The sequence below is a fragment of the Neodiprion pinetum genome, chromosome 2, assembly GCF_021155775.2.
Source record: "Neodiprion pinetum isolate iyNeoPine1 chromosome 2, iyNeoPine1.2, whole genome shotgun sequence".
In the NCBI taxonomy this organism is placed as follows: domain Eukaryota; kingdom Metazoa; phylum Arthropoda; class Insecta; order Hymenoptera; family Diprionidae; genus Neodiprion; species Neodiprion pinetum.
In genome coordinates, this window is record NC_060233.1 from 42,775,802 (window position 1) to 42,796,546 (window position 20,745).

The 20,745-nt window shown below is 43.7% G+C and overlaps 1 protein-coding gene across 1 annotated transcript in view; it reads left to right on the plus strand.

The window, feature by feature from the left end:
- The first annotated feature begins 1,333 nt into the window (after nucleotides 1-1,333).
- The window catches only part of LOC124210951 (circadian locomoter output cycles protein kaput), an 87,665-nt gene continuing 68,253 nt past the window's right edge, over nucleotides 1,334-20,745 (plus strand). Inside the window, exons 1-2 of the mRNA XM_046609443.2 lie at nucleotides 1,334-1,582; nucleotides 17,290-17,388. Coding sequence (XP_046465399.1) covers nucleotides 17,309-17,388 — 80 coding nt within the window. The 5' untranslated portion in view covers nucleotides 1,334-1,582; nucleotides 17,290-17,308. The remainder of the gene's footprint in view (nucleotides 1,583-17,289; nucleotides 17,389-20,745) is intronic.

A 20,745-nucleotide genomic window follows, 5' to 3' on the forward strand; every position in this document is an offset into this window, starting at 1 on the left:
CTTCTCTACGTTTCTGTTACAAAGAAGAATGTCAAGATATTATACCTGTCAGCCAGGCAATAAAATTTCACTCGCGAAACGTGAGTTGCATACCGTGCTGGGCGTGAATCATCGACGGATATAGGAGCGCGATTGTTAGAATGATTAACATGTGTGACGGGTAGTCGATGGATATATAACTGGTTCGGGAAATGCATTCGTGGATTTCGATCTGGATAATTGCATCGCCCTAACAGCGATACGTGTTTTTGGATACGTGTGTCAATGTATTCTCAATTTGACGTATTCTAATTTGAAACTGCTGTAAGTTATAACCATCACCGTCACAGGGTCTGTGGCGAGAAATTAATTAGGATAGTTATTATTTCTGTAGGACAATCACATTTTCTGAAATTGGTGCAACGCTTGAGTCAAGAACGGAACAGCCAGAAAATTTACCAGAGTAATTAAAATCCGAATCTCGATAGCAAAGCTTCGGAGTTTCGTTGAAAAAAGAAAAAAACGATACGTGAGAAATATTCTTAAACTACGATAACTTTCATCTGTAGGTAAACTTCCGCAGCTTTTTTGAATCTCGTACGGATATTCAGACACCGCTGCCAATCCCTTGTTACATCTAATTTGCTCGAGTGCTTCGCTACGATTTAGAGGGCGGAGGACACAGTTTGGACGGTCTAAAATCATACCTATTTTCAGGGGTTTTTTCCTAAAGAAAATGACAACACTTGAAACAATTTGAGTTCGAGAGCTTTATTATTTATAGTTTCAAGAACATTTCAGCATTTTTACATCGAACTTAATAACAGAATGGCGGTATGGCGCACATAAGTAGCAAACGACCACGTTTTCAATCCGGTGGCGTAGATTCCTCGGCCAATTTTTTTTATCCGATCGACTGTAAATTCTGACTCAATCTGTAAAACTTGTTTATCGATACAAGCTGGTGGCTAGATTTTTCAATTTAAATCTCGACATTTCTTTGTACAAATTTATTTTTCAACAATTTTGTGGCCAAAAAATGAAATTACTTCTTCACAATCGTATATATTTAAAAAAACTTTTGAGCTGAAACCTGAGTAGATGCTTTTAACGCAAAAAACTTTTTCCATCTACCGTACCTCTCCAAACGATCGTCAACGATTGATGAAATTCAAATCTATCGAATCCTTCCGCTTCTCGTATCCCACACGAAGCCGAGACAGCTTGGGCGAGTGTCGTCGCGCCGTCTCTCGTCACACCGAAGAACCAAAAGCTCTCCGTCGTTTCAGATCCGTCCGCCAGATGGCGGATCGATGACCGATCCGGAAACTGAGGGAAACAACAGGAGCTCGGCAGGAACATGACGGCATTGCGTCGCAACGTCAAGTGCGGAGGTCTGGTTAAAAAAATTTCGTTAATAAACGAGTTACTCGTGTTAATAAATAAATGTGAAGAGTGAGCGTGATCGTTTGCTGGATATGTGCTGTGATTTATGACGAAAGGAACCGCCCTATGTGGCCGGACACATTCCGTGGATACGTATTCGATAAAGCAGAATAAAAAAGGAAGTTTCTCGCCCGCTATCACGATATCATTTCGTTTGGTGCGTATTATTATTATCGCTGTTATTGTCGTCATTCCTCTCCGCGTATTTTTTCCAGTCCCAGCCTCCGTCTCCGCCTCTCCCACCGTTTTTCACACTCTATCGAGCGATCTCCTCTTCATCTCGACTTATCCTCGCACCTAATTAGAATTACCTACTATAATAATACGCACGTCCGATACCCTCGAGTCTGTTCTATTTCATTCTATCCTAGCTTAGCTTGGCGTTTATTTCTCGCCTTGCCTCCTCCCCCCTCCTCCCTCCGTCCCGCGCACACACACTCGCGTTTCGTTCGCCACGCACTCGCGGCACGCGAAATGCCAAAGGTGGCGAAAAGTAAAATAATGATTTCTTAATGCGTCACACCCCGCGATTCGTGTATTACGTATAATACGTGCGCCGTACCTCGACCCTGAAGTAAACCTAGGCACGTACCCCAAATCCCCCCCCCCCCTCTTCACTCGCCGACCCGCTTCGCGATCGTGTATCGATTTCGGGGCAAATACCGTACTACGCACGCAGGGTGGAGATCCTGCATCGCATACGTGTACACGTTGTACGTACGGCTCGTGCATGCGTATACGCGTACACTCGTAAATACACCCATATTATATATTTAATAATACCAATCGAACGTACGTACGTACGAAAGGTCGCGGGTGTGTTCCGTGTTGTCATCTAGAGGGCATTGACCCCTAAGCGCTACCCCCACCCCGTCCCTCGTTCTTCGTCCTCCTCCTCCCTTCCTTCTCTTTTCCCTTCACAAACCCCCTCGACCCACCCCGCGGTGTCTTACCCCTCGCTTCACCCCAGCGCTACTACATCGTACCTTTATTATAGGTAGGCATATGTGTGTGTCTGTCTGTGTGTGTGTGTGTGTGTCGGAGGCACAGCTCTACCTGCCTGTATAAGCGATACTGGTATTACTTTGGCCCTGTGTATAAACGTAGCGTTCCAGAAGCGGTGTGAAAGGCGTCAACGGGGGGCGGGGAGAGGGGGGGGTCAGTCATTCACACCGAGAGAACCGGAGGAAAACTTGAAAGGAAATTCACGCATCTACGATCTTTGTTCCTATTTTCAAACGCATGCCTGCCGTCTGCCTTACGCTGCGCTATTTTCTTTCGCCGCGTTCGCATTGTAGATTACAGACGGTCGAGACTGGTTCGTCGCGTGGTCTTTTTTTCCCCTCTCGTTTCTTCTTTCTTTTTCTTATCGCGCACTCCGTCTCACGGTTCTTTCGATTCACGTAATACGCGTCAGGGGCGGATCCAGAAGGTTCACGCTGGAGGGAGGGGAGGTTTGAAATATATATCCGAATGAGAGAAATTTTTGTACAATGAAAGCTATGCGGTCCTATGGATCATAATGACTGAAAAACAATAGTTACGAAAGCACAATTTATTACTCTACATTCTACGTTAAATTTATTATTTAATTATATATATTTGCATTTGTGAAACATGAATATTGCCTATTCACACGTATTGTGAAACCGTAGATTAGTATTCACGTCATATATATGTAGAAATATAAATCATTATTTTGGAATTGCAAATAATTGCACGTATCGTAATAAAACGAAACTCGAAAAATTCCTGTTAATAACCCAACGATTGCTGTTGCATACTTGTAACATTTAAATATCATCCCAACTAAATTACATTATTTTTTGGGAAACGATTCGAATTCAATTGGATACGACGATGTTTGCCTCAATTAGAAGAGGGCTATTCAAAGTTGGTCCGAGAAAGTCTCCTCGTCTCTGATATGTTGAAATTATTTTCCGCGCACGGAGCCCCCTCCGGATCCGCCGCTGAACGTACGTAGTACACACACCTTCGTCGGCCAAGACGTATGACGTAATTAAACACACGCGCTGTTTTAACTGGTCCGCCCGAACCGCGGCAGCGCCGATCTCGAACCTACACGGCACGGCATACATACATTACCGTTTTACGAGCAGATAGCTGTACGTGCGACTCACACGCGCGTATGCATTCGTCAATCCGTATTAGACACGTAGTACGTCCTCGTCTTCCGCTGCGCCAGCGCGCTGCTTCGTCTCTGTCTAGCCTGCGACACACCGTATTGTAGGGATACGTTTGTCGCAGAGACGCATCATCTACCCATGCCTACGCGACATGTATGAACATCCGTGCGTCTGAACACATCCGACGAAACGTTTCGTTCGATGCGAGAGCAAGGCAGGGGCCGAGGGGGATAAAGAATCGGGAGAGACGCGAAGAAGTTTCCTCAGCTTTCAACTTTGACGAATTTACGCCGGCCCCTGGAATTTATTTGCGCGCGTATGCGAGAGCATTCATTGATAATCGACGCTTCGGCGGCTGTGCTTGCGCGTGTGCGCGCTTGTACAACGAGTTATTTCTGGAGATTACACGCGGTCGCGGTGGCGGATGGAAACGGCTCACCGCCTTTCCTTGCGATCCCCGCATATCCGTGCACGTCTCGTTGCGGCGTCCCGCGCTTCGGGCCTGACCTGCGTCACGGCAAAATTTCTTGATAGGATCGAGATAGCGATTGAGCACGATCGCTGGTGGCGGAGGTCTCCTTTTTCCTTACGAAGAAGAAAAGAAACGATTCGGGGAGAGGGGGAGGAAATCCGTTTCCCTCAGCGCCGTATCGTCGCCGTCGGGACGGTGAGGAAAAATTCTTGGTCAGAAGCCGCGCGACCGGGCCAATAAATTTTATTGCGCCGCAGCTGGTTTCGTTCGTCGTCGACGCCACGCTGCGCGTACGCCTCGAACACCGTCAGCGCCCGACGGACGACGGACGTCGACGACGACGACGTCGACGCAGCGTCGCTGCGCGGCACTAAAATCGAGGAACCGAAAGCGAATATAGGTCAGGCACTCCTCAACATTGGGGTCATTGCCCCAGGCCCCCCAGGCCCCGCTCCGCCGATAGAGAAGCTCTCCCCCGACATCCACCAACTCCGCGTCGCTCGTCTCTCCTTACCGACACCTGTTCTCTGTCACTAGATGACACTACATGTGTCGAAGCACGCCGAATGCACGCAAACTCTTCCTCCGCCCTCGTGATCTCATTTTTTTCAAGTATTACCGAAAATGGGATCGGGACCTTACCGAGGGGCAAGGGGTCACTCGTCTCTGGGCACAATGTCCGTGCGACGGCGTGTCGGGCGACGTTTCGATAAGGAAAACACCAGGGGGTCCAAGCTGTCAGGGAAATATGGGAAACCGGAAATTTTCGGGGGATCGGCATGCGGTTGGAAAAAGAGGGAAATGTCGGGTAGTTCGGTTGTGTGTTTTGGAAATTTATTTCATTCTTCACTGGTGTACCATTCTGCGAAACGAATTTGGGGGGACGGTGTGAAAAAGGTGTAAAAAAGGTCGAAGAAAAATATGATTTTTGGAGGAATTTTAAGAATTTATAGATTTATTTACACCGAACGAAACATTGGACTCAACTTACGATGCAGACATCCGATCTCTAAGTTATAACTAATTTGCATGAAAAAAAAGCAAGTTTGTCAGTAAAGTTGGGTTGAAATGAATCCTGGAAAATGTCTGTTTTCATCTGGGAAATTGGGAAATGTTGGAATATTTGATACGTTTACGACGCTAGACACCCTGAAGATGGAACACCATTCAGCTCTATGAACGATGAATTCTATCAAACGTCGAGCTTTTTCGCGGCGATCGAAGTAAATCATCGATCGCAAAAATAAATAGTTGAGTTCTGTGGTGTGACGCTGAGTACTAGCCGCTTTCCAAGGACGAATCTGGATCACGGCCCTCGGAATTGAGAACAAAGAATTTTTTTTCATCTCGTTGAATTCGTGCCTCGAAATGTGCAATTAGAAAAGTAAAAAACAAATAGCAGGAATTTCGCAAAATAATTCTACTTAACGAAAGTAGTTGTTCGTTCGGTCGAAATAATTGAAGAATTATCTTCGAATCCGATTTCATAATTAATTAACCGAGGTCGACTCGTCGCGGGTATTCCACGTTACGACGACATTCAGAAATTGTACCCAAGTGGGGAAAAGAATCCGCGAAGGCGTGTGAAGTTGAAAAAATTGGACTCCTTGGGGGGGGGATCCCGATCTCGGTTCCGTCCGTCGCGACGGCGTCGCGTGCGAATTAAGTCAGCACTTAGAGGCGGTGCGAAGGGTTCAAGGTCGCCTTGGCTAATTTGCCATTGGAGTCGTCGTCCTTCTCTCTCGCTCTCGCGCGGGTGGGTTTAAATATAAGTCCAGGCGACGCGCGGCATCCGCGGTCACGGGGTTGGAGCCCATGTAACGCGTCTCATGATATATTTACCATCGGTTGCTCCGCGGGTTCACTAGCCTCGTAGGTAGGCATGCACGCACACCCACACGCGCATTCCTGACGTAAAACGACAATTTACGCCACCGTCCGCCCCCGATGGGAATATGCGAATATGCGAATATGCGAATACGCGTGTGTTCGCGCCTCCTCGTGTAGGCGACGCCTCTGCAGATCCCGTTGTAATACAGGCACGTCGCGGGTTCACCATGTGATATACGTCCACCTGTCCCGTAACAAAACCCCATTCGGCCTGCTGGTCTTTCTATTCATAGCAATTCCGCACCCCGTGCTTTATTATGATTCTTTGCACGCGTGCACTAATGTATCAACGATTATTTGTATTCGGTACTGAAATATACACACCGTGAGTCATTTTTCCGAAGGAACAAAGTGCAGAGTTTGGTTTATATATATATATATATATATAAACACATATATATCAGCAGTTATTGACATTGAAACAATTCCACCGTACTCGGAACATTGCGAAAACATTGAATTCATTCCAAAGCCACTGTTTTCGGTTGGACAAATTTTCGATATACTTCCTGTACCTGTCCAGATAACCGTAAGACGAGCAAATTGTACGAAATTTAATTTCCACATTATATTTATATATGTATATCTCGGTTGGAAATGATGAATGGGAGTCAAATCGAATGAAAGTTATGCAATGTACGAGGCGCTTAACGAGGCCGCGCTCTCCTGAAATCGGAATTTTAAAACACTTCGAAAAAGTAAAGAGACATCGCAATTATTTCGATACTAAATCTCCACCCCATGTACGATAATTAGGTATATATAACATAAGCCTCGCGCGATAAGGTTAACAAAAAAAGAGGGTGGGCATTCCGTGTGTAACAAAATGTTTGACACCTATTAGAAGATGAAGCTTTTATAACTTCAAAAGATGAATAAGAAAAATAATTTTTAAAAATATCATTATTATTGGATCGCTCTTTGACGTAAGAATGAACATGAGAGCTCATCGCAATATTGCAATATCTCTCTGAATAGATATTTTTCGACGCGTATCAATAATAATAATTTCTTTTTTTCTTAGATTATTCTTCTCATTCACCTCTCGAAGTTACGAAATCCTCATCTTCCGACAGGTGTAAAAAAATTTGTTACATTCTTTGAGATTAATGATAAAGCCGATCTGAGTCATCGACGTAGAATCTCGATCGAGATGTCATGGAATGCCCCATGTATAATGTATATATACATATAACAAGCCGTGGCTCGCACGGTCGTTTCCTCCGACGAAAAACCTCAAGATCTATCCGCCGCGATGAAGAAGAACCTCCGGGCTTCGACCCCGGATCATGAATCAGCGGCCCAGAATGTCGTCGGTCGAGCCGTCGCGTCGTCAGAGGTCTTGCGGCGCTTTTTTACTTGTCATACTTACCTGCGTCCGAGGCGGCATGTCTCGTAGTCGCGAGAACCGTTTGATATTGGGAAAAATTTTCGCACCTCGTTCCCCGGTTTTCGACTGGCCGCGCGTGCGGGAGATTCGAGCCTCCGTCCTCCGGCCTAGATTCTTTCCGTCTTCTTTCCTTCTTCCATTTTATTTATAGAGATGGACTTGGGCGTCCGTAGGTACATACACTTGGGAATAATATACGCACTCGTTATAACCTCGCACCTGACTTTCGGCCAGAAAATAGTTGCTCATTGTTATCCCTCCGTGGCTACGTTGCGGGCTAGAATCGTTGTTGTTGAACGCTTTCGTTCTCTTTTTAGAATTCCTCCCGTTCTTCTTCTTCTTCTTCCTCTTCCTCTTCCTCTTCGCGTCACTAAAGCCCCCGTTACCGGATGATGAATAACAATCTGTCAAGAAACATAATTATTATACGACTACTCGGTGTTTGGCACTAGTTATCGCGCGAGATTATACATGTATGTACCATACCACTTTGTTTTTTTTTTTTTTTTTTTTTATCTCATTCCCAACGACTCCACGATAATGTTCTTTTCGTCATAATAATTGCGCAATATTCACGGACGCCGAGATGAGTGAGAATTTTCCAGCAATTAGTAGCGCCATGGATTCTTCTTGCGACGACAGTCGGGTCAAAGTTGATTGTAATTTTTTGTAAAATTGCTAACATGACGTTCCACTCTAGTGGTTCGAAATAATAAAAATCGTCATATTTTCATGCAACACGGTATCCGAGGGCCTTAAAATTATTAATCACGAATCTGAATCTGTAGTTCGATATTCGAATTGGATATTATTCGTTTTTCCCTCCACAAACTTGGAACTAACAGTGTGAGAACGGGAAGTTCGAGAGCTGGCTCACGGCCAGTCCAAAGCCGCTTGTTTCTGTTGCGGACAACTGCGTTACGTACGATCCTAGGTGTACGTAGTAACGCAAATTTTTCTCAAATATAAATTAGGCGTAGTAATAATGATAATGATAATGATAATGATAATGATAATGATAATGATAATCGCTACAGATCGCATGCCCAAGCCATAACAAGTTGTACCTACACGTACAGAGTTGGGCAAGATTACGCAATGAGCATTTTATTTCCCGCGCGAAACCGGCCATTCGCCCCATTTACGTACGCAACGGAATCTGCGACGGACTTTTTCCCTGCTACGATGTACCGGCACTTCTGAACTATACCGGATACAAAACTTCCTTATGTAAGCCAAAACGTGATACGATAGATAGTAACACGCATACCTAAGATGATTTTCACATGCACGCATCGTCGTTCACGCGAACACGTACGTATATTTCGTGCAGACGATACGTGGGTGGATGGGTCATAGAAGTTAATTAATAAGCCAGAACAAATGCCCGTAATTTTGGTCCGATATCGCGGGCCTATCTTTGTATCCAATTTGGGCGCGATTAGGCAAAGTTCATTGATTATTTTCCCCGAAACCCGACAAATTCTTGGCGACAGTTTTCGCCCGTGAAATTATTAATACCGAACAGAGGTTTCATCGAGACGATGAATCGTAGAGTTTACGACAAACGAGAAGTCAAACGAACCGGCGAACGAAAGAAATTTTTTCTCGCTCCTCTCTGACTCTTGTCAAAATATATCGACCGTGTACGCGGTGTAAATTTTCAAAGAAAAGATCCTTTCTCCAGAAACCTTGCGAACGTTTATGAACCTCACACAACGGCCAGTAAATTATTGCCGTACGTATGTAAAAAATACCGTACAGATCGTGTCATTCTGTACACGTCTCTGGGCAATCTGCAATTTCAATAAATTAGTCGCATTCTTTTCTTCTTTCCTTTTTCTTTTTCTCCCACTTTCTACGGTGTAAAAGCGATTCGGCGACTCCGCTTCGGCTGCTACTCAAAACCCTGCAGGAAGGCAGCGCAGTCGCCGCTAATCTCGCATAATTTGCGGCGAACACCTACGCAGCTATAAACAATATATTATATATATTTTCATTTTCATTTTCATCTACATCGTCATCGTCATCATCCATCTCCAGCCACAGCGAGGAATAGCGAGCATCGCTCAATCCGTGCGCTCGAATCACGTCGTTCCGTTGACCTTTCAACTTTTAGGTATCCATAGGCGTACGCGTGGAAAGCAGCGCTTATCAATGAGCCTCGAGTGGTACGCGGGATTACGACCTTCTCCTCTTCTTCTCCTCCGTTTGCATCGTCCGACTGTCGCATTCCGAGCCAATTAATCACCGCTAAACAAACTGCGGCTAAGATTGCAAATATTATTGGGATTGAAAAATCAATCCGCATCGCGCAGCAGCAAAGCGATCCGATAAACTATACATGGGTATCCGTCGCTGGCGATATTTATGCACTTATTGCTGATCGGAGCGCGCGTTCGTGTTTTCTAGCGTCTTGTACGTATGACTTACGTATGTGTAAAGTGCGTCGCAAATCGCCCGAGGCGACACACATAATACGCTTATTATTATTTATCGATAGCCGAGGACCGCCTACTTGTGCATGCATACATTATACGTTGTTCTCCTCTTCCTCCAACTCTCTCTCTCTCCCTTCGATATAATTATCTCCGATGCTTGCAGAGTAGATGGGAAGGTCTGTGTGCGCTAGTTTGTCAATCGTTGGTTGGTTAGTTCGTAAACAAGAGGTCTACCTACAATCTACTACTCTGTGTAACATTGTACGTAGGTGTGCGCAAAACCTCTTTATAATTCTCATCCATATCAGTTTGCCCCGATAGATTTCTTTCGACGACTGATTTAATAATAGCTTCAAAGTACGACGTAGGTATTGTAGAAAAAATATTAATAATAATAATAATAAATCAATAAAGTAATACATATTTATCGTACTCTCATCATTCGAAGAAGAGCTTCGCGCGATGAGCAACAATTTTTGTATTTTATTATTGTTGTTGTTGCTGTTGTTGCTGTTAATTGAGAGTTCACGGTTTTATTGCAAACTTATTCGATCGTCATTTGGAACATAGATATTGTCAGATTATACGAGTACAGTAAATACTTTGGATCGTGTAATTTTCATTTCGATTTCATACCTATCCATAAGAGTTGAAGAATTTGAATATTTCTGTATAAAAATACGTAAATTCAGTACAGTTTGTACGAGAGACCGAGAAAATTGCCGTCACTGTTTGCATGTAACATAGATTCCGCATCACTTTTTAATATAATTTATTGTCAGACGTTACAATTCCGACAGCAGGGTAAGCGCAGTTTTAAATCTATCACATAACAAATGTAGGTATATTATACGTAACATATAAGTGTACAATAAAATTAGCATTCGGTGCTATAATACACAGTAAAGTAAAATCTCTCTACTTGGTATAACAATACAACAACAACAACAACAACAACAACAGGCGCGTAAGGATCCGCGGCTTGCAGCTCTGATCCGTACATGGTAATTCCGCCGTCCGGACGACTCGACTTCATTCAACCTGGCATCTATCATTTCGCGATATTTCGTCGGCGGGAGTTGCACAAAATTATTTTACTCCCCGAGGCAGGCTGCGCAATCGTTCGATCGTCCGCGCATATCGCATTTTCGAATTATCGCCGCAATTCCCCGACTCCGATTATGCGACGTGGTAATTGTACGATATTTGAATCGCATTCCGTGCCCGCCATGCCTCCCGGGTAAACGCGAATAGAGCTGCTGTTGCTGCGCAGAACATGCACCGGGGATATTTTTGCCCGTGGAAATAGCGAAGAATAATTGTGTAAGTGCGGTGCATTTGCGGCCAACTCTGTACGTATGTATACGTATACGTATCAGGCCTAATACGTATACGTACGATACGACGCGCATAGCTGCACCGCGGCGGGATGGATAAACTATGCGCTAGATAGAGACAATGTTGACTTACTTGGGAAACAAAGTGGCGATACCGATGCTTCTTTCCCTGACGCATCATCTGGCCAATGTCCAACTATGTTATAGCATAGGTATAGCTCCTCTGCATCTATCCGTGACATACGGATACACGCAACGTAGGCATTGAAAATTTCTCGATCATCTTTTCCCCCTCATCGTTTGTTATACCGATAATCCGTTGAACTCCATCCTATTTCTCGAGAACTAATTATAAGTCCTTGTGATTAAAAGACGTATTGTAAGCGATTCTGGCCGGAATTATCCTCGTTACTGATTCAATTTTATCGCAATTATTACATCTCCGTTGTTCCGTTCGCCAAGCTTTCGCGAATTAACGTTTTTCAAACGACGATCTCTGCAGACTGCGAGTGCTCGGTGACGGGGGAAAAAAATCCTAGCGGCAGTTTGGTTTTGACCGATTCTTACATCATTCCACTTGCCTGCAGTTATAGCACGATTACACGCCTGCACCTATTTTATACGGACTGAAACGGAGTCGTATTTATGCGCTGTTTGAAGGTTGACTAGGTCAGGCGAATTACGCAATCGACTTTGAACGGTGCACCTTGAAACTGGCGAGGAGAAAAAAAAGAGAGGAAAAAAATGCAAGAAGTCGAGAGAGTAAAAGAACTGCGTTAATTTCAAAGAACCGCGGAACGCTGCGACGGTCTTACATGTGTGATATGCATAATTAACGCAGATGCTATACAGCTGAATATCACGATCTTCGAGGATCGTTAATATTCATCGATCCTCCAATTGATATCCAACAAGTTTCACCAAATTCTTTGTTCCTACCTCGTTTTTATTCACGGATAAACAAGAATTATACAACCGCGATACAGAGGGCGAACTGATATTTTATCCTTAAAATTATTCGCATTCTTGCGAGGTAAATAATAACCCTGACTTCAGCCAAAGGTGAACCTGTACGTAGTCTAGGGTGGTTCATTTTTTTTACTTACTTTTTTTTTTCTCAAGGTGTCACGCGAAAAATTTGTGACAAATACTCGAAAAAAAAAATTGTCGTAAAACCTGAAAGAGGCAGGAAAGTATTTAGAGGTCGCTATCGATTATTGTAATATTAGTTTCTTTTTTTTCGTATCTATATACATGTACAAAAGTCCGTAAAGTGTACGCGTAAAAGTAGACAAAAAATATTACAATAACGGGTAGCAATCTCTAAATATTTTTCCATCTCCTCCAGGTTTTACGATAGTTTTATTGTTTTTTTTTGTTTTTCGGTATTCGTCACAAATTTTCCGAACGACACCTTAAGTTAAAAAATGAGCCAGACTAAAGTAGTCGTGATAATACACATTGCCAAGAAGAATAATCGCGGTTTTTTCGACGCATTTTTTGCGCTCGTTCTTTATCGTTCCGGATTTTCCGAAGCGCCAGTCCTTGAATAAAAGCTGCAAGCCTTTCGAAGATGCGACGAGGAGCAGCTGATCCAGACGTAGAGGGAAACGCGCGGCTTACAAGTAACTATCAACTTTTTCACCACTGTTTACCAGATGCACCTGGCGCAGGTGCAGACGACGTCGACGTCGACGATCGCCTCAAGCCTCGCTCACTCGGAGATGATGCTAATTACGCAACGAGCCTCGTTCGTACACTAAAATAGCCGTGTAAACCTTCCCGACCGCGTATTATTACCACATCGATGCGGAACATGTTTTTCAAAACTCTTCGAAGAAGTTCGCTTCGCCGCATTTCGCACAGCCCGCCTGCTGCAGTTGCTACGATTTTAATTTCTTCTGCAACATTTATTATTTATCGTCTTCCAGAACACGAGTTGTACGACATCGCGAACTCGCGATTTCCTTTTGGTAAAACAGACGACATTTTCAGGGGTAGTAATATATTTACTCGGGAACGAATAACGAATTTGAAACGCAACGAAACGCTCGATTTCGGGTTAATTCTGAAACGCAATTTATCGATCCACGATCAACGTTGCAATTTTTCCTAGAGAAAAAAACAATTTACTTCCTTTCAACGGGGTTTTCAATTACCAAATCTTGTCCTTTAGTCGATCCGGATAAGTTCGGGATGAAAGAAAGGAATCCCTCGGCAAAATTCAGGGGCATCTGTTGGAACGATCGAAATTTTTCTCGATCGGATAGCAGAATTGCTCGTAACTAGAACAAACACTGTACCCATGTTCGTGAAGTATAACCGTGTAATTTTCTCGCGCCTGATTCTCAGTTCCGATACCCTTAAAACTCGCATCATCGGCATACAACGATTAGATCTATTTCCTAGGCGTTCGCATGGCTGCGCCGCACAACCGCAAGCAAGCAAGTGAACCGTGTTTTTTTATACGTATATTTATAACCTCTCATCGGTGCACAAACATTGTTGCGTTACACGATTCGCGCATCAAGCACGATGCACGTACCTATACGTATGCACGCGTAGCGTTGTCAACGTGTCATTTCGAGTAACCGACGGCTTATCGTCTCGTGCTGCATGCCACGGGTCTCAACGCGCGCTTATAATTATAATTGCAGTCCTCGGTTATACTGCAGCTTACGTAAATCCTCCGAAGTTTATCGCTACGTGGCTCGTTTATCGCGAACTGAATTTTATGGAAAACTTTTAACAATCGTTCGACTTTCAGCCACCTTACGTCACGGTAAATACGACGATCCAAACAACCCGCGACGCTGTAATTTACTAATTTTCATCTCGCGTTGTCACGATTACCATTTCATTGTATATTTTATTCTCTTACTCGGAAATCGATCGTGACTTTTTGCTCATCGAGTATGAAATCAGGGAAGCTAATAAAATATCAGTTCGATTCTATTTCAAGCATCGCGTACGGTTTACGGTTTGGCAATTTCTAGCTCCGTACTTCGGAATATTGACCGATTGGTAGCTCGGATACGGCACGAATTCTCAAATGAAATATAATTGCGGTGGAATCAACGTTCGACAATTTATTCTTAACGTCGAAACGATTCCCGAAATACGTCGTTGATATGCCTGGTCTGCATGCAAAGAGATTACAACTGGGGATAATTCTTCAACGCCTCCGGTTCAAAACCTGTTCCAAGTCTGGTTTTTCAAGCTGACAAAGCATCGTGCGTAACTGTATTCGTACTATGCAACGTGTTTCCTTCCTGCCTGCCCCTATCTTAACCTCACTCGATAATAGTGCGACATGCGGGTACTTGCGCCGATTTGTCCGATACGTCGCGTGAAAATTAAATTCATTGCCGATCGGTCGTCCCAAGGCCAAAGTCGTTGGTTTTGTTGACCAACCTGCGTTTCTAATTTCTGGATAATCAGACGCGACGGAGCAGTCGTTTCAATGAAATAAAAAAAAAAAAAAAAAACTGCTCCGATCATCGTTCGTTCATTCATTCGTAACAAGAAACGACGTCAACGTTGAATATTGCAAAAAGTGATTGCACCGTGTTATAGAACGGAACTCCTCGAGATTCTAAATTCTGCCGTCGCGTCGGCGTCATGCCAACTGCGTTTTCAAGAGATAATTCAGATTGCGTAAATGAGTCTTAGAGAGGTGCGACTTGTTTGGCCACTGTGTAACCTCTGAGTTACCGTTCACCACTCGGTATTCGTCGAGGAAGGTGGCTCAGGTTATCGCAAACTTATCGTTAACGTCATTCAATTAATTGTAAGCTGCCCCGGTCACGGTGGCCGTAAACGTTCAAGTTGCGGAAGATACGGGGACTTTGGTCTATAAAACTTGTACTGTAACAACGACGATAAGGGTGCGTAGAATGGAATCTTCCTGATCTTTGTGTTCGTTTTCATAAACACGGTTTGGCCGCGACTCAAGATTTCCCGCAATATTTCGAAGCATCTCGAGAATTCCGTAAGCAACTTTAACCGGGTAGGCACCAACCTCCAAGTCCACGGTTACCTACCTAGTCCCAATAAATTACCCGACCGGCTTGGTCTGGTTACTTGGAAATTTCGAGACATTTGGTACCTACTGGCTCAATTATTATACGTATACCGCGTATTCGTACAATCTGACGTACCTAAGTAGATTATCGAGGAACAGACAGCAGTTGAAAGCGATTACTATCTCGGTAAAGAAACAGGCGGTATTTTCTTACTCCTGCGCCGCAGGCGTAGAGGTTTTTTTTCTTCCATAAACTCGGATAAGGTATTCGCAGACTGCGCTGCAACGGCGTGCGAAAGTCTGAAGGAACTCTTGAACACAGTCATCGACGAGCGAATCGACATCGACGACGTTCCGACGTCTGCAAAGTACACGCTGCACCGGATTCAACCGTTTCGATCGCGTACCCACCCACCTACCTATATCGATACGGGAACGCGCGTGCAAAGTGAATGAAAGACAGTCCTGTTCCAACGCGACGTGGCAAATGCAAGGCGTCGTACCTTATACCTACTCGTTGTTTATCCACACCAGTCTCAGGAAAGAAGCAGAGTAAAAAAGTACGCTCGGCATATCGCTTTGGGAGGAGCTCGGCGATACAAAGCGCAGAGGAGAGGAGAGCGAGTGCAACGGCCATGGTGCTCTTGCACGCTGCTGCATAAGCCCGTTGCACTCTTCTTCTACATATTCGTGTGTGTGTGCGATGCGTTTCGTTGCGAAAGCCTCCGAGTCGTCGTCGTCGTCGTCGTCGTCGTCGTCGTCGGTGTCAACGGCCCGTCGTGTAAACAAACCTGAACAAACGGATAATACCTGCATACGGTACGGGTGTAATATCGTACTAGCTGACTTCACCTGGCGCCATTTTTTTTTATAAGATAACTCGATCCGTACTACCGAGCTTTGGAAGACCGGTGCTACACGGCGCGACGAGTCGAGGATCGAAACGATACTAAAATGCTTGAATCTCCTCACGAATGATTGACCTTTTTTGATTGCGTATCCGTTTGATTCTTACTTCGAAAGGTACCAAGATATTAATTTCTAGTGTCTGACCCTATGGAAATTCACAATTCGTGCCGTCGGTTTATAATTTTGGAAAATAAAAGGGTCAATAAACGGTGCTCTTACAACCTTAGCTATTCGCGGCGTTTCTCTCGCGGTTTTCATCACCTAGAATTAAATATTTTTAACGTTGATAAAACGAGTCGCCTGCACCCGGAAGTTTGGAGCGAATAACGTTGCCGCCTGCTACGAGCGATACCCTCGTTCTTCATCCTCGCGGGACCTTCGGGGACTTTATCGGGCCAACAATGCGTTCAGGATGTGGTAAAGGCGGTACAACCCACGTAGATATGACAAATGGAGCCCACTTTTCGTACAACTAGCTAAATTCCGTCACGAACCTTCGAACGTGACAAAATCGTTACTGCGACAACACCGCGGTGCAATTAAAAAGAATTTACCGAGACGAGGGAGAGATTTCATCGCTGCTCTCGAATCGACGCAATCTTAACTTCTGTTTTTTAACGTTCGCCGTGTGATCGTGGCTCGCAGATTTTCCTGTTCCGGTTGTTCGGAGAAATTCTTTCAAATCCCAACGACCGAAAATTATACCTTACGTCGTCGTGGCTTTCATTGCGAAAGTTTGAACTTGAACTGAAAAACGTGCAAAGAAAGGGGGGTAATCGCGTCTTGAAAATTTTTTACATCATTATTCGCAAGTATTATACAATACCAGCTAATTCTACGCCGTCCGGATGAAAGGAAAACGGTGTATAAAATTATATACGCATATAATGCAGATTCACGTGCGCAAAAAGGGCAATGACACGTTTTCCCCCCCTGCAGGTACACAAATCCGACGTATTATAATCGTGTAAAAGCGTTTCTTTGGGTATGCAGAAAAAAAAAAAAAAAAAAAAAACTGCTAGTAAACAAAGTAATTTCGCGTTTTCACCGCGGTATTAACTCGGCACACGAGGCGATCGCCTCCAGAATTCGAGGACGATGTCGCGTCGTTTTATACATACACGCTGATAATATTTGCTGCAGCAGCTTAATATAGACTTTTATTTTCACTTGACGACGTGTCTCATATTCTCGTCTCACCGCGTGGAGTCGGCGCTCGTGTCGTTTCGCTATTCAATTCAATTTTTGTTGCAGAACCTGCAGCTCTGAAGAGATGAAGGACGAGCTGGAGGACGACGAGTCCGGAGCCACTTCCTCCGGAAGTATTCCCGAGAGCACAACCTCGTCTTACAGGTAAGGCGACTACTTCGCTTTCATTCTTCCCCCCTGACTCGAGGCACGTTGCTCTGATTATCGCGTGCGTATCGAACGGAATTTGAGGTGTAATCGATTGTCACGCGAACGAATATGTTTCAGGTGTTAGGGTGGTCCTTAAAAAAGTCATTTTCCTTTACCCTTATATATAATATTGTCTACAACTTTCAACTGAAGTACAAGAAGCAAAATCATGGAAATTCTCGATCCCACGTAAATTGACTGGCATATCCTCGCATAAGCTCGGAGAAGACTGATTTTTTTTTTTAACGATATCGAAACTATCGGATGTTGCACGCTCCGTAACGGTGAAACGGTAAACCTTGCCTACCGTAGGGCCCGACGCGTTATCGCGGAGAAATAATAATCTCGAGTGCCTGCGGCGGTTTGAAGAACAACGGAGCGATTGTCCGACTCTTCGCGTTATGATTATACCGATGCAGGGAGAGGAGTTGACGATAATCGAAAACTGATGGATTTTCTCGTCTATTTTCGGATCGTTGTATCGTCATCGTGAGATTGCGTTTGGTAATTTCAGCCTCTCTTCGTGCAAGAAAGAAATCTCGCAGCGAGCCGATTTTACGAGCTCGGGAAGTGAACGTGCTACGTGTAAAGTGCGATTACTTATAGGCTCCGCGCATGAAAAATGTAAGAATAAACGAATGGATAAGTAAAGAAAAATTCGGCAAACCGAACAACCGCACGCAGAGGAGTATTTTATCCGTTTTCCCTTGACGACGTCGGACGCCAAGTACGCTGTACCTGCACAGATTTTTACAACCCGAGAACAAGATCGCTATCTTCACCACATCGATAACCGCCAGTAACCGTCGGCGAAACGATATTTCCCGTTTCCTCTCTGCCCTTCAACAGCCCTTCTCCCTTCTTTATTGCTGAAATAAATCAGGAACTTGCGAGACTGAAATTTCACTCTATGCCGAATTTATACAGCTGTAAAAAAGGAGAATAAAATCAGTCGCCCCCGCGTCGAGTCCCGTAATCGGTTAGTTTGACCTCGACGTCTGCTGCATGTGGATCGTGTGACAAATTATCCGCCAAATATAATCCAATACGCGACTGCAGATTCGCTGGTTGGCGAAGAATAAAAAATTGCAAAAATTCGTACAAATTCGCTCACCTATAGTATAATGTGCGGACTATAATGATCGGGTTCGTCATTGCTCGTGGTGAAGACCCGATTGGATGGCACTATATCCAGCAGTGCTGGGCACAGTTCGGACGCAGGAAATCCTCATTGCCGTCGTAGACGACGAGCCTGTCTGCGGGTCTATGCGAAATCACTTTGAATATAGGTATATCGCATAAATACGGTCCTACCCGTAACCTATCGCAATCTGCGTGACGGTGCGTACGTGTACGTACATAGATACGTTTAGATATCGTCGAATATTTTTTTATCAACATTCAAGTCGAAAATATTGCTCGAAATGACGAAACAAAGACGCTGTCAAGTTTCAGCTCTTGATATTAATATTCGGGGTGCCTCGTGGCGAACAATATTTTATTATCGTCGTGAATTTTGAAAAAAAATAATTGTTTTTTTTTTTCTTTTGATACAGTCCAATTGACATGTATCGTGCATACATTTTCCGAATAGCTCACTGTTCGTACGTGACGATATGTTTTATATCTGTGTATTTATGTATAAATAAACACAGATACAATTTGCGCGGGAAAAACATATTTATCCTACCTCAGAGGTCAGTCACGTGCAACATCACACGAGGTTGAAGTTAGTAACGTTATCGTAACGAAAGATCGAGGAAAAAAATCCATACTTTCTTCATTTTACAATGGTTTTCAAGTTACCACTAAGATTTCGATTTATATGAGTGTGTTTCGTTTTATTACGGTTTACCGAATTGTTAAACAATCCCAAATCTGGAAATAATGATTTTTTTCCAGCACGAATCGTTACGATTACGTTACTAACTTCGATACGATCGTATTACCGATTTGTTCCTTTTCTCGCTTCTTTTCTTATTATTTTTATCGCTTTTAACACTTTTCCCGACAATGTGCTTCAGCGATTTTCCTACTCGCTCATCGAGTGCCGTTCTGCACCTATGTCGACCACGTACGTATAATTAACAACCTACATGTATACACCGGAGCGAAAATAATTCGTTCCGTTCGCGAGATGTTTTATTATTATTGCAGTGTATATTTGTAACGGGCAGCTTCGTTCGATTTGTATACTTTGTTATGTGTATAATATCAGGTGGTGGTAATCGACAAATTGTATAGATATATCTGTTACACGTGATCGTGGTTTTCTTTTTTTCTCCCCCTCTTTGGACTTTCTTCGAAACATCTGTAGTTATTTAAATAACCGCTGTTTCGAGTCATTGAAAATGATTTTCCGTTCTTCTATACGTGGAAACAGTTTCGGTAACTTTTTTTTCTAATCCCTATCTTGTTGCAATAAAAGCATTTGAAATATTTCAAATTTCGCTCCTCGTGTCGAATAATCGGGCTCGAAAATGTTACTCCTATACTTTGCCTCACGCTTTTCGTAAATTTTGAAAACTTTACTCGTCGGTATTAAAGCGGAATGATACTGCACAGATTAAACGACAGACTGATTCTCATGACCCTTCGCCAGACCTGATTTCGGAGCTAGTTGGAACAAGATGCAAAAATAACCGATGCATTGTCAGCAAACCGAGATAATATTCCAATTTGGCTTGACGATAATTCGCACGATATACATTATGTACGTGCTGCAGAGGAGAGTCCGTTTAACCTAACCTAACCCATTATACGTTCCTACCTATCGAAATCGTTATAATGACTGTATGTTTTTCAAGTGACGTCAGTGGCACTTGTCTCCGTCTCTCAGCCCGCATACAATCCGTACAGTGTGTAGGTAGGAATAACCCGTGTGCGCGTATACACATATTACAACACAAGCACGCATGTAGTACACATATCCCCTGCGCAATCTTCAACGCGTATACACTTATCTCGAGTACTGTCGGGTCGCTGCCGAATAACAAAACACCAATTACTTGATTGCTCTTTGCTATTTTTTTTTTTTTTTTTTTAAATTTCGTTGGTTACATTCCTTTTTTATTCTCATTTTCGTTTATCACACGTCTTTGACAAAGCTCACTCGTATCTACTTCAGTATTATGCGCACTACGATTGGAAATAACGTGCAATCGTTGCAGTTCGAGGTGATTTCAGTCCAAAGACGACGTACAATAATTAATAAACGCTGCCTCGAATTGATCGTTTTTTTTTTTTTTATTTCCTCGTTTATTTTCTCCTCCTCTCGACAACGCCAATTGCAACTCGACTTCGCTTTTAAAT